Source organism: Chroicocephalus ridibundus, chromosome 1 (genome assembly GCF_963924245.1).
Source record: "Chroicocephalus ridibundus chromosome 1, bChrRid1.1, whole genome shotgun sequence".
In the NCBI taxonomy this organism is placed as follows: domain Eukaryota; kingdom Metazoa; phylum Chordata; class Aves; order Charadriiformes; family Laridae; genus Chroicocephalus; species Chroicocephalus ridibundus.
The window spans coordinates 9,059,111-9,073,830 of NC_086284.1; the positions used below are offsets into that span (position 1 = coordinate 9,059,111).

A 14,720-nucleotide genomic window follows, 5' to 3' on the forward strand; every position below is an offset into this window, starting at 1 on the left:
GGGTTTTGTAGAAAGTGACCTGCCTCAAGATTTCTGTCTCCTGGGACACGCTCTCACTGGTAAAGGGGATTTGGTATAATCTTTAAGCCCAAAACCAGGGAAAGAGCTTTAACAGGGCTTGTTTGTTTTTTTTTTTTTTTTCAGTAGAGTCAATAGGCTTCACACAGGTAGATTTCTGAGCCCTGAAAATAACCAAAATGGTTGACAGCCAGCAGACTTACCGCTCTCGAGTAGGAACACTGACTTCCTTTGACAAGGTGTTCAACATCTGCTTGGAAAAGCTTGTGGCATTGCTGGGAAATGTTGGAAAGCTGGGCTTCCCCTAGAATAAAGAGGAACAGAACGCACATGAGTCTTCCACAGCAAAAAAATGGGAGAAATTAAAGTAGTATCTTCCTAAGCTAAGAAAAACTTAAGTTTTCTAAGTAAATTTTCAAAGGATTTTCCAGGACTGAGGCAAAATACCATTTCACAGCACACTTACTTCAGAAACATTTGTTAATTCCCCCCACACTACCAAAGAGTAAACTGATGGAAAGTAGGGTATAGGGGCTCCGTTACACATGTATATCACACCCCGGCGTAACTGGAAAGTCTAGAGAATAAAAAAAAACCCACAGGAAATGGCAAATCTTCCAGAAAAACAGATTTCTGCCAAATTAAAAATTTCCTAACCAATGAAAGGCTGAATTTACGGCATGTTTTTGGGCATCAGCTGCCACCCCAAAGCAGAAAACAGAACAATGCGTGGCTCCCAGGTGTCCAAAACCACAGAATATTCTAATACTGTGTCCAGCTCGGGAACCCTCAGCACAAGAAGGACACGGAGCTGTTGGAGTGGGGCCAGAGGAGGCCACGAAGATGATCCAAGGGCTGGAGCCCCTCTGCTGTGAGGACAGGCTGAGAGAGTTGGGGGTGTTCAGCCTGGAGAAGAGAAGGCTCCGCGGAGACCTTAGAGCCCCTTCCAGTCCCTGAAGGGGGCCTACAGGAAGGATGGGGAGGGGCTGTTTGCGAGGGCATGGAGCGACAGGACGAGGGGCAATGGCTTTAAACTAGAGCAGGGCAGGTTTAGATCAGACATTGGGAAGAAGTTCTTTACACTGAGGGTGGTGAGACACTGGCCCAGGTTGCCCAGAGAGGTGGTGGAGGCCCCATCCCTGGAGACATTCAAGGCCAGGCTTGATGAGGTTCTGAGCAACCTGATCTAGTTGAAGATGTCCCTGCTCACTGCAGGGGGGTGGGACTAGATGGCCTTTAAAGGCCCCTTTCAACCCAACACATTCTATGATTCTAACAATAAAAAAACCCCAACACCCACAAAGCAACAACAGAGTGAAGCCACTGGAGATGATCATGACCTAGGTGTGAATGAGCGCTGTAACTAGGGTTGGCCTGCAGCTACCGTGGAGACACACAGAATTCTTAAACGAGGAATTAAGCATTTCTAGTATATTTACACAGACTGATCCGCTACAGTACTCTGAATTTGCTGTATTTGCTCATTCCTTCAGAACCTCAACGTCAGTGCTGATTATTAGGACTCTAATCAGACACGCACAGGGGAGGAAACCGAAGTACATACTGAAGAACGTGGTGGCTGGCTCCGGATCCTTGCCTGCCTTTCTTCTTTGAGATTATTTATGTTTTGAAGAGGAGAAACTGCTACTTTGATCTGCCCTCGGCATTGTCCACTGAAGTCCGTAATATTGTACCACCCGCACACGAGCTGGAAGCCAGAAAGAAGAGGAGAAAGGTCCACGGATGCAAATCCTATCACTCGCTCAGTCTCTGGGGAGGAAGAATTTAAAGCACGTCTTAATTTAAACTGCAGGTAAACGAAACATTTTCAAGCACGCTAAAGCCAGTTATACAGCCCTTGAAATACGTCTAGACTTTACAAGGAAAGACATAAAACTGACAAAAACAGTTTAAAAGCTGACAGCTCTCAGGTAAAGAGTGAGTGAAGAGTGGGAAAAAAATGGGAAGGAAATAGAAAACAGAGTTTAAGACAACAAAAACGAGACTTGGATTTTGGTCGCTAACATGCTTCAAACTAAGAGACTTACGATGCCTGATCGAGAAGCAGGAAAAATGGTTTCAAGCAATTAAACCAGCTTCCTCCCTACGGATTTGCCAAAATAGCTGTCCCTACTGCAGCTGTTGATAACCTGAGCACCTACGGCAATAACGCACAGTTTTTTTCATATTTTTACCTTGCACTAGAAGAATGCTAGAGAGAAATACCAGGCAGGATGAGGGCCTGGCTGCAGGTGTAAGAAAGGACACGAGAGTTACGTACCGTATGGAATACTTAATCAGAAGAACTAGTTAAGCAAGGGTTGTAATAAAGGGAAAAAAGGTTGTAATAAAGAGTAAAATATTCAGCTTGAAAATGGGATAGAAATAAGAGACAATCAGAGACTTGAAAAAATGAACCTGGAGGCAAATCCGGTGACCTCAGCAAATGCATTCCGCCTCCAGAATTGCATTCTGACTTCAGAAACTCCCGTTTTCTTCCCTTTTCGCTTTGCCAAAACTTTCAAAAATGCTGATTCGTCATCACGCTGTTGCATTTTGTGTGCAACATTTGGTCTTTTCTGCCTTGCAAATTTATCTGAAGTACAGAAGAAACAATCGTATCCAAGACGAGGGTATTATTTGGATTACCTTAGCAGTTACATCCAGCTAAAGATGTCTCTGCGGAGAGAATGGGAGAGCAGGGCAGGGAGAGAGTTTGCAGGAGAATGACTGCGTACACAGTGCTTATTTTTGAAGCAAGAAATCAGTCAGCTGAACTTCATTGTGTAAAAAGAAAGAAAAAAAACAAACAAAACAAACCAGTGTTTTAAAGATCATATTCTAGCAGTTTGAATTGAAGAAGCAGAGCTGTCACATAGATTTTTGCCCTTGCTTGGACCAATTAAATATCGGAGGATCCGAGCTAGCAACAAAACAAGCGAACACCAGTTTGAACTCTCGGCAGCGTCTTTTATCGTTTAACGATAAAGAGCAGGTTCAGTAAATGCTTACAAAAAGCTTTTATGATATTAGGTTTGAAACCCAAGGCCTTCAACTCCCCCAGTGAATGCTGAGACGGGGTACAGGAGCAATTGTTAAAATATATCCATGCCCCTATAAAATCATTTGATTACAACTGGGTGGTCACACTCCAACCAACTGCAGAGACAACAAGCAGCACGGGAAAGACAGAGGAAAGAATTTCCTTCACTGGGAAAATCCTACTCCGAAAATACTCTCGAGTTAAAAACTGACTCAAACCTTGCCAGATGATTAATGGGGAAAAGGAGGATGAGGAGCAGGAAATCGATGGGTATTTTTCTCTAGCATTCTTCTAGTGCAAGGTAAAAAAAATGTCTTTACAATTCCACTCTCCGATTTACTTTACTTGTATTAAATGCAATTAATGTTTGTATTAAATACAATTAATACTTGTAGTAAGTACACGACACTGCTCTCAATACCGCACTACAAACTTTACCTGCTTTATGCCACACTTTGAAGACCAAGGTTTGCTGTGGATCCAGCAGGAGCTCTTTGGATAATCTGTTAAGAAAAAAAAATAAATCATAGTTCGTTATGCAAAGTAGGAAAAAAGAGCATGTGCAGTAAAACTCCTCTGAAGATTCAATGCCGTTGTACCTATGCAAATAAATCAGTTTCTTTCTGGAACGATGGGACAACAAAACCCAAAATCACTGAGCCCAAACCATGACTCCCTCAATAACTATCTTCACACGGTTTGAGCTTTTGCTTATTCAAGAAGTTATCTCCCTCTCCTCACTCTTGTTGGAAATTCAAAAGATAGCGCAATAAACCCACGAAGAAACAAACAGAAATACAGTTTATCTCATGACTCAATAATACAGCGACAGCAAAGCACTGGGGTTATGGTTGAAAGCTGTAAGATTTGAAGTTAATTTCCGGAAAAAAAACCACCCTGAAAATTGAAGTGTCAAATGTAGAACAGCTTTAAGTTGCTTGAAGCAATTCAGATATGACTCTGAGCATAAGCAACCTCTGAAACAAAACTTTTCAACTTCAGTTATCGGTGTTTCAATGGTTTCATCTTCATATCACCAACTCCCTAAAGCCAAAAACCCAACTCCGGCAGAACAGCCCGCTCCTGTGCAGGCCCTGGTATATATTTGCATGCGTTTTGTGATGGACACAATAAATTCAGTATGCTTTCTTGTTGCCTGTAACAGACTTGTTCCACCTAGTTTGGAAAACGCTTTTGGCTACTGCTTTGAAATTAATTTAAAATCTGGTACAGAAACAGTGGAGAAACCCCAAGTCTGCACAGGCAGATTTATTACCGAATATTACCACGCGTCACTTGATCTGCTGAGGTTCCTTGGAGTGATCAATTCATCTGCTCTATTTTAAGCTCAGATATCTAAGTCCCAGCTATGTTCCCTACACTATTTTGGCAGTCACAGGAGGGAAATAGGCATCCTTAGAGAATTTTGTCTTAAGTTGGGTCTCTCACACCGGCCGAGCGACTCCCCGTCTGAAGGTGCCTGCATCTCTCCAGAGACTGCAGAGGAAGCCAAGGCTGAACGGCTTTGAGTCAAAAAACCTAACTTCCAGATACATATTCACCAGGTGAATCCAAACTTAGCATGAAACAAAGTAAAACATACAGAAAAAGCCAATAAATTGGATCAAGTCTAACTTAACCTTGAGCCAAGAGTCCTTTAGCAATTAGCAGCCCCTTCCTCTAGGCGGGGAAACTACAGATGAGTGGAAAAAGACTGACTCACCCAAGGTCTTAAGCCAAAATACAACACAGCCAAGGTTCTGCGTAGGTCAATCTGTCCCTCCTCAGGTTAGCTTTAAGACCAAGCCTCCTCAAACAACTTTTCACTTTCGCAACTTTCAATATGAGCACGTGGTGACCGTAAAACATGGAAACAAGCATTTTTAGCTGATATTATAGGCCTGGTAAGTAGAAAATCTATGATTCTATGATTCTAAAAGCACATGCTCCCCCAAAAGGGATATGTCCTTTTCACACTTAGCCTGGTTGTGGGATGCAAAGTGTGTCTGCGCAAGGCCACGGCGCTTACCTTGCTTGTTGCTGAAAGTCCCAGACGGGTGAGTCCGTGTTTTCTATTACTGAAGTGGTTACTGGAGCATCTGCGCCAGCAACAGCAAATGATACACAGCTACTGGGTGCTGTCACTTCACGTTCCGTCAAAGGACTCCCTAAAATTATACAGAATTAAATACAGATTTGTTATTAGTAATTAAAAAAAAAAAAAGAAGTCTAAAGGCAGTTTAGCAATTAAAAATAGATAAATATATCCACCATCTCGGAAATGCTCCTTTTCATCGGTGGAGCTGAAAAGACTTTGTATTTAGAGTGGGAGCAAATATTACGTGAACCTTTTTCAGAGCGGAAACTGGAATATTCAAGGGAGAAACGGAAAAAAACGTTTGCCCAGGATCATCTGAGAAGTCGGAAGCAAAGCTAGGAATAAAATCCAGGTCCCCAGGACCTTACTCCAGTGCTTGCTCTACCCTCCATGCTGGAACCAGAGAGTTTGGAAATCCTAGCTGCAAATACAGAAAATACCCGGCGTTACAAAAGGCAGTTTGAACTTAAACAGCGGGATGGCTGAGGGGAAGCTCACTTGTGTTGACTGAACAAGAAAACGCACCTGAAAAAGTTAACGATACCCAAGGATTAATAACCTTTTTTATAGCCTCTATTAGCTCATCTCAGAAAGACTGAAATAGAGAAACTTAACATCCCTGCAAGGCAGAAACAAGTACCACTCTCGTCTGTTACGGAGATTTAAATACAGAGGAAAAAGAAGTACATACAATTTTATTTCAAATTCTTGCTGGCTTCCTTCCTAACTTTTCGCACCGCCTTTTGTACCCATTGCAGAAGAGGTGTTTGCGTTACAGATCAATTGTCACATTTCCCTGTATTTTCCCATGAAACGTGCTTTGAACGGGGACAGAGCACGTGGAAAGTAAAATTCCCGTCACTATTAAGCGCACACGTGCTCCCACCAGCCCCCACTACTGCACCAGCCGGGAGTTTGAGAGCAGGAAGTTTGGCGTAGATGAGACTTTAACATTTTGGCCAAAATATCAAAGTTTATATCAGAATTAAGGAGGGAAAAATCAACTGCCTTCATGTCCAGGGAGCAGCAGAGTAGGCTGCGCTGAAATCGTTTTTAAGTAGCTTCAGGAGTTAAGTAGCTTCAGGAAATGCCATTTTTAATCTATGCACAAACTAGACCTTTGTGATTGCTGAGCTAAGCAAGGAGGATCGCATTCGCCCTGCAACGCATCAGCGAAACCTTTACAAGCCTCCTTGCTGGAACCATAAGCGTTTTCTCCCTCATTCATCCTGAAATAACTTGGGAAAAGGTTTGTGAGAAAACCGATAACGAATTAAGGAGTCTGAGTTAATTGAGTATGTTTGCACTTAGAGGCAGAGAGTTTATCATCAGAGGAATGCAAGGTCAGGGGATGGAGCTAAGATGTTCCCCAAATGCCGCTGGATAGTATGGACTAGAGACTGTCGAATGAAAACTGCAGAAATTATACAATTATTTTCACTGAATTATAGCCCAGAAAGGAGGAGAGGTGCTTAGGGCCTCTTCCCTTCTGTGTGTGACCTTTCCTCCAGGGTTTGACCCTTTTAGTCCTGTTCACATTAGTGAGATTAATTTGCTGCAGCGCACCACGGCTTGTAAAGCTGTAGTAGCATTTTACTGCTTACAGAGCTGTTCCGATGGTGAATTTGTAGCTGGAAAATCTGCGAGGAGAAATGGACTTAGCCAAGGGGAAACAAGATCAGACTTTGCAACCAACTATCACTCGGTTATTACGAATTATCTCCTCCTTTCTGCTTTCCAAGGACTCGGCTTTGGACTTCTCCAAAACCTTGCTGGCCACAACGATCAAAATTGCTGAGTCTGAATCTGATTTCACCAAAAATAATTCTCCTGAAGTCTGATTCCATGTGGAAATACGATCCAATGTGACTGATTTATAGTAGCTTACTGAGTTACTGCTCATTTGTGCCTTGACCATGAGGATTTGCTTGAGAAAAAGATGGTGTTTTTTTTTTTTTTTTTTTTTTTTACAATATCCCCAATGACTTCAGTTGAAACACGCCACACAAAACTCTTTGCAGTTTGCCCAGACTGTAGATACGACAATTGAAACACAGACGTGGGCAATGTGAGCTCAGAGAAATGAGGAAGACCTGTCCAGACCAGCTCACCACCTCCTGCATGTAAAGACAGACCTAAAAATCAGTATTTGTAGTCAAAGGCGAACCCAGCATTTCTTGAGTGTTGGCTTGCTTTTCTTCCAGGAAAAGAAAAGTCTGTAATAGAAAGAAATGTTGGCTCTAATGAAAGCTCAGCCACAATCAAAGGAGTCTTACAGAGCCTGATTTAGCCTAGCAATTCCCAATGCCTGAACTCTGCAAAGAAGTTACACTTAGAAATATTTGTTTTATTCTGCTTTATAAAAGGATATGAAGGACGAGGTGAGAGAACAAATTGGGGTATGTGGCCTGACAGGTCAGGAAGCAGGTGGTAAAACACAAGAGCTTTAAGCCTAGGTCACCTCCTGCACGACACGGGCCGGACGGCAGCATAACGTGCCGATAGCTGCCACACGGCTCAAGAATTTCTGGAAAAACGTTCTTCGCATTGTTCTGAAAGGACAACTGTCCATATGACAAAAGCCTCTGTAAGGAGCATCCTGGCAGAGAAGCGGGAAGGGAAACTCCTTCCCTTTTGCTAGGGATGATTTTCCAGTGATAAATACATGGCCCTACATCCCAGTGAGGTCCACGGAGAAGCTTCACCCTTACGCTTCTGTTTTGTAGGTGTTCTGGGGGGAGAGAATCCCAGGCTCTGCCAATCCAGCCACCATTCCCTAGTGGTGAAGCTTAACTTTAAAGAAAGGCCCCCACAGATAGAAGAAAATGAAAAAAAGAGAAAAATCTATTCCCTGGGGATGCGAGAACTGTACAGAAAAAGATGAAAGACACGGCAGGAAGAGGTTAGCAACTGCAGATTAAAGTGACTTCAGTCCTTAAAAGTTGCATGGAAAATTCTAATATTCTTCAACACAGTGCTCAAAACAGAACCAAGTTAGAGAAAGGACTTGTTGGTTTGAACTTCTGCATTTTGTAGAGCTTCTGCATTTTTATAGAATTAATCTCATTCTTTTCCAACATTATGAAATTTAGGTTGTTTCTCTTCTTTCTATTATTTGGAAGATGATGAAAAAGAAAACAGGAAAATTGACTTCAGACCACGAGAAATTGAGAGGTGGGCCTGTGCAAACCTCATGGAGTTCAACCAGGCCAAGTGCAAGGGCCTGCACCTGGGTCATGGCAACCCCAGGCACAAATCCAGGCTGGGTGGAGAATGGCTTGAGAGCAGCCCTGAGGAGAAGGACTTGGGGGTGTTGGTGGACGAGAAGCTCAACACGAGCAGGCAATGTGCACTTGCAGCCCAGAAAGCCAACTGCATCCTGGGCTGCATCAAAAGAAGCGTGGGCAGCAGGGCGAGGGAGGGGATTCTCCCCCTCTACTCTGTTCTGGTGAGACCCCACCAGGAGCACTGCATCCAGGTCCGGAGTCCTCACCACAAGAAGGACATGGACATGTTGGAAGGGGTCCAGCGGAGGGCCACGAAGATGATCAGAGGGCTGGAGCCCCTCTGTTGTGAGGACAGACTGAGAGAGTTGGGGTTGTTCAGCCTGGAGAAGAGAAGGCTCCGAGGAGACCTTATAGCAGCCTTCCAGTCCCTAAAGGGGCCTACAGGAAGGATGGGGAGGGACTCTTTATCAGTGAGTGTAATGATAGGACATGGGGTAACGGCCTCAAACTGAAAGAGGGGAGATTTAGATGGGATATCGGGAAGAAATTCTTTACTGTAAGAGTGGTGAGGCACTGGAACAGGTTGCCCAGAGAGGCTGTGGCTGCCCCATCCCTGGAGGGGTTCAAGGCCAGGTTGGCCGGGGCTTGGAGCAACCTGCTCTAGTGGGAGGTGTCCCTGCCCAGGGCAGGGGGGTGGCAGTGGGTGATCTTTAAGGTCCCTTCCAACCCAAACCATTCTGTGATTCTGTGATTCTATAAATAGGAAGAGGCTTGGGCAAACATTTTGTATCTTCACTCAGTTTCTGAAAATTGTGTATCTGAAGGAATTCTTCCAAAATTGCAGGAATTTTATCATCCATAACATACTGGACCGCAAATGTATTCCAGAATGCAAATTATTCTTGAAACCAGCTTATATAGCATTTGTTTCAGTGTATTACTTGCCTCTCAATTAGTTACTTCTAGAAATCCCCTAAAATGATACGTTGTTTATAGATGGAAATACTGCGACAGTGTACGCCATCAACAGAAACATCCTTTATCCCATCAGAATCTTTGCAGTAGCAAACAATGTTCCATCAGGTTTCCAAAGGCAATGAATGGCCTCAAGTTGCTCCAGGGGAGGTTTAGGATGGATATTAGGAGAAATGTCTTCACCAAAAGGGTTGTCAAGCATTGGAAGAGGCTGCCCAGGGCAGTGGTGGAGTCGCCATCCCTGGAGGTATCTAGAAGCCGGGCAGACGTGGTGCTGAGGGACATGGGGTAGTAGTGGGTTTGTCAGTGTTGGGTTGATGGTTGGACTCGATGATCTGAAAGGTTCCTTCCAACCCAGACAATTCCGTGATCTTATGAATTCCAGAAGATCACAGAATCATTATAAAAGAGCCATCTGTGGGGCTCAGTATGTATCAGAATTACTTACACTTAAATCATGGCTTATATTTGCCTCTTTTAGTTGAGTTATCATGCCATAAAACCCCGAGTGTTGCTTTCCGGCATATCACCTGGAGTGTGAAACAGCTGATCTTCACAGAGACGTTTCCAGTGAACTCACCTCGGGTCAGTTCCTTATTCCTATTTGTATTTTGGTAGCGTGCGATGGCCCAAACAAGATCACATCACTCCAAGTGCCGAGCAAACAGAGTGATCGAGTCCTGCAGCGGCAGAGGTGCCCAAGGTGAAGGGTAGAGCACCTGATGTGTTTTCAAGGCTTTAGCTCATCTTTGACAAAGAGATTGATTTACAGACAGCAACTTGAGGGAAAAAACAAAAGGCTCCAAAAACCTGCAAATTCACCAAGTGCGTTACGTTGCTGCACATCAAGAACCAAACGTCACCAGCTAGGAAGGAATATTTTAATATGCTTAGCATAAATTTAAAAGCAAAGAGCAATTCTTTGGTGACCCTCAGCATAGCGACTGGCCACCGAACTGTAATTCCCACTCCAGAGAGCGGGAAGCAGCGCGTCAAGCCTGGATGAGCTCGGACTGCTCTGCCCTTCCATTGCCCTTCCTCACCGCTGCGTCTGGCAGTCTCCAGATAGCACGAATAAGCCAGCTTTACAAATTAATTATATGTGAAAAATGCAAATTTGCAAGAGTCTTTGAGATATGAGTGTCTTGGGGTTAACTTACTCAGATAATGCTTAACTTCAGAATTCAGCTGTCATCCGTAACAGTGAACACTGTATTATTTATATTTCGGATTTTCTTAATAGAGATAGGCTGAATAGTTTAACCTCCTGCTTCCCCTGTGCTTATACAACGATGCAAAGCTCTCGGGGTTGCAACACTATGAAGCCAAGTTCAAAACCCATCACATCCATTCACTGCGCTGGAATAAGTTTGAGGATTTAAATTGCTCTGTGAAGTACCTGATACGAACAGATCCTGGGGCGAGGGGGGGGGTGGGGAAGAAAGAAAAAAGAAGGGAAAAAAGGGGGGTGGTGGTGAATTTACCTTTTAAACTTAGATGCATTGCTCTTTCCACAAGGATATTGACAGCAACCGTGTTTTCCAGAAATATCGCGTCGTCTTCCTGTGGTTTGCCATTGGCGATTTCTGAACTTACGATATCCAGTTTCTGACTCTGATTTTCGGAGACCCGTTGGCTCAGATCAGGGGCTTTCTCTGTACCTTCATCTTCACTATTGCGGGATTCCTCGGCACAGAGAAGTCTGCTGGGCAGAGCAGCAGAAGTGGAAGAAAGGACAATATGAACACGTACAGCAGCTCCTGCCAGGTTTGCAGCGTTGCATCTGAACAATGGATAAACCCCTGTAAGAGAATTCACAACCAATCAGCTAAACAAGCCGAAGAAAAACCGGGATCTGGGAAAACAGCCGGTGCAGTTTGTTACAGTAACGATCTCACCTCAGACCAGCAGAATTAATTTTGAATTTGTAATTTCTACGCAAGGTATCACCCAGCGCGCTGGCAGAAGTAGCAGCTTGTAAAGGTTAAAAACAGGTGACCAATCCCCCAAATCAGGCACCCTTTCAGTGGCAGCTCGGATCACTATTTTAAAGCACATCAACTCCCTGAGAGTCCTGGGAATAATGCCTCCGCATAATTTTATAGACATATACGGAGAATACAGCACATATACAGCATAAAAATTTGCTTTAACTCTTGTTTCTTCAAAAGAAGAGCCAATGATCTGTCCACAAATCTACCTGCAAGCTGGTGGCCAATGCATACCACGTCAACGACAGAAGCCGAAGTAACCGAATAAAGCAGAAGTTTCCATGACCTTCTCAGTTCTTAGTCATTTGCTCTGACTGCAGGCGCTCAGTCTCCTTGAGAGACGTTATCCTTACTGCTCCTCACTCTATTATGACGCCCAATCCGTAATTCTGAAGAAACATTCTTCATCATTCCACGTAGGCTAATTGCTCTCCCTGATCATTACTGCCAATTTTTCACCCATTTAAACTTGCTAAGTTTTGAATTCAGAGAAGCAAGCATTTTAACCTTATTTATCTTCAGTGAAAGGAGTTGAGTGCGTGTTGCACGCAGGACAAGACAAAGCTGTAAATACTTTGCTTAAAGAGACTAGAGAAGTAACCAAACTAAATCATCAATAAAGAGGAAGGAAACACGACAACGTTCTTTAGGAACTTACCGCTAACACTTAGTGTTGTCCTCGACCTCTCTGCTAATGCTGCAAGGTCGACATAGGCAGATCCGATAAGACGATCTGTATCAAGTGGTCTTTCCACATCATTTTCTTTACCGTATGCCCACCACACCTGGATTTCTAATTTCTCCTCTCTGAAGAACCAAAGCAGTCCTTGGCTCCTTCTGAGAGTCACCTTGTTTGGTTTCTTAAAGTTCACTGTAACATTCTTGATGTCCTCACTCAATTTGGGCCTCTGAAGCACAGTCCACGTGGCTTCCCGATTATACAGCTTATACCTGAGGTAGCAATAAGTGCTTTTATCAAGGAGCGTCTGGCCTGCAAGCAGCACACAGTGGACCGGCAGCCACACTCTTGGAGTTGAGATGGTCACGGTCACTGGATGGGCACTCTGCTCCCATTCATCGCTATCATCCATGCTGTCTTCGTGGCTCTCCTCAGCGTTCCATCCTAAGAGCTTCGCGGCCTCCAAAACACGCGCTCTGTCCTCCTGATGAGCAAAGGTAACAGAAAGCTCCAGTCCTCCCACAATGGCCTGCATGACGTTTGTGCAGTGTGAAGGCATTAGATCTTCAGATAGGGTAACCGGGTACCAGCCTGTAATACCTTCAGGAGAAAAAAATTAATAATTAGACTTATCCTGCCTTTTAAAAACATCAGTAAAGAATTTTCCGCTCTCTGGTCATTCGTCAAGGACCAGTACTTGAAGTATTTATTTCTTGTGAAAGTTTGGAATTTGTCAAATGATTTCTAACCTGAAAAAGCAGCAAATCGTTAGACCTCAGAAAACCTCACCGGTAGATGTGACCCCAAATGCATTTCACTTTCCATTTCATTAATGACATTCATTTTACAATAAAGCCATATCACATGAATCTCCAATTATAAAATTAGACATTCTGATTTTTTTCCTCCTCCTCTCTTCCCATTAAAAATAAACCCGAAACTTCATGTTGGAGAAAACTAGCACTATACTGAGATTAAAGCAGAAATAACCAAGGTGATAACGAAAACATTCTTACAAGACACTATCATCACAAACTAACACTAGATAAGAGGAGATATTTTACATTTTGTTTAGAAAAAGTTAATCCTACTGCTTTCTAACCTATCTAAGCCTTTGTTTCCAGCTCTGACATCTCAAAAGGAACCATCAGTCCTCCACTGAACGCTGCTACTCTTGGACTATCCACCATAAGGTAGAGAATAAATGGCATGAATGAAATACTAAGGAAGTTAATATTCATTCAGCTATTATTTATCCTACACCCCAAAAAATGACCTTCAAACAACAACCCTTATATGATTTTTCTAATACAGGATTTTTAATGAAGGCCTGGGCGATATCTGAGATAAACTACGGTCTAAAAAAACCAAACCAACCCAACCCAACCCCCTGCAAAAATGGGAATGAAAATCGTTTTACACAATTACTGTAGCATTTACCCAGAACATCGGCAGCGTTAACGCTGCTGTATTACCTGATCTTCTTCTCAGCAGGTCTCTGGTTGGAATTGTGACTGTCCCGAGAAGATAATCTCTTGAAGGCCGAGGTGCCAACGTCTCAGTGGCTGCAAAATCAATCATTTGGCAGATAGACTGAATTAGAACGCAAGATTTAAAAGCGATTCAGACGCTATCTCCTTTGAACGAAAGCTGTATTGCCTCAACAGCAAATAGCTCAGCTGTCAGACTGAAAACACTTTTAACCCACAAAAAAAGGACAAAGTCGAAACAAACGGCCCAGTACATTATCAGGCCAAAATCCACGAGAAACAGGGGTGTGAACAAAATCTGTCTGCAGGCATTGCCAGTGCACATTCATTACAGGATACATGCTCCACCAACACTGGATTTGGAGAAACTTTGAGGGGATATTTCCACAGATGAACACTGAGTAACCAGTGGGGAGCTAGTGGTCAGTTACCCTAACAACGTGCCACTCCGGACTTTTCTCCCCCAGGTGTAAAAAAACAATGTCATCTTTAGGTAAATTTTATTTATAAAACAATTCTACAACATGTTGTTACGCTGTAAAAGAATCCTGCCTATCTGCCACAGGGTCATCGGAGGATTTTAAGCTATCGTTTCTCTGAACCTCCACTGCCTCGTTCATGAAGTGGAGGCAATAAGGAAAAGGCAGGGTGCTCCAAGACTCAAGCGTCGTTACTGTTAATTGCATTAGTTTTTCATTTAAAAGGTGATCTTGATCACCTGGAGTCTTAGAAACCTTAACTCTTCGCACAAGGAGAACAGTATCTCCCAAAGCCTTTTCTGAAAACAGTTTAGGTAATTATATCTATTAGCGCCTGTACAGAATAGTCTCTCTTCTAAACTAAAAATTAAGGGGACTGGATCATTTGGCAACAGCATTCAGCCACTGTCACTTGTCCCCCTTACCTGACTTGGTGCTCTGATGGTAGATAGAGAAGACAATATTGGCAGACTGCAAGAGTTCCCCCAGACAAGAGGCTTCTCCACTGCTTTTCTGGATGACGAGGTTACAGGGAAACTCTACGTGGTGCTCGAACTCGGGGCAGAAAGTACGAGCCACAGCTCGCGTGTTGTGTTTCTCTGCCTCAGGTAGGAAGGAGAGGTGCACGGAGACATACGCATTAACCCCCACACCTGCATAGTACTGGACTGAAGGGTTCTTTTGTGCCACAACTCTTCATTCAGCATGTAGAAAGAAAAG

The 14,720-nt window shown here is 43.5% G+C and overlaps 1 protein-coding gene across 4 annotated transcripts in view; it reads right to left on the reverse strand.

Moving 5' to 3' along the window:
- The window catches only part of C2CD3 (C2 domain containing 3 centriole elongation regulator), a 59,810-nt gene that overhangs the window by 20,076 nt on the left and 25,014 nt on the right, over window positions 1-14,720 (reverse strand). For all 4 annotated transcript variants that reach the window (XR_010070093.1, XM_063327787.1, XM_063327796.1 and 1 more), the window contains exons 21-28: window positions 14,426-14,694; window positions 13,507-13,596; window positions 12,011-12,631; window positions 10,846-11,163; window positions 5,091-5,229; window positions 3,500-3,564; window positions 1,583-1,788; window positions 222-322 (exon numbers count right to left, since the gene is read on the reverse strand). Coding sequence is in view for 3 of the 4 variants with exons in the window: in XM_063327787.1 (XP_063183857.1) it covers window positions 222-322; window positions 1,583-1,788; window positions 3,500-3,564; window positions 5,091-5,229; window positions 10,846-11,163; window positions 12,011-12,631; window positions 13,507-13,596; window positions 14,426-14,694 (1,809 nt within the window). In the remaining variant the exon portion in view is untranslated. The remainder of the gene's footprint in view (window positions 1-221; window positions 323-1,582; window positions 1,789-3,499; window positions 3,565-5,090; window positions 5,230-10,845; window positions 11,164-12,010; window positions 12,632-13,506; window positions 13,597-14,425; window positions 14,695-14,720) is intronic.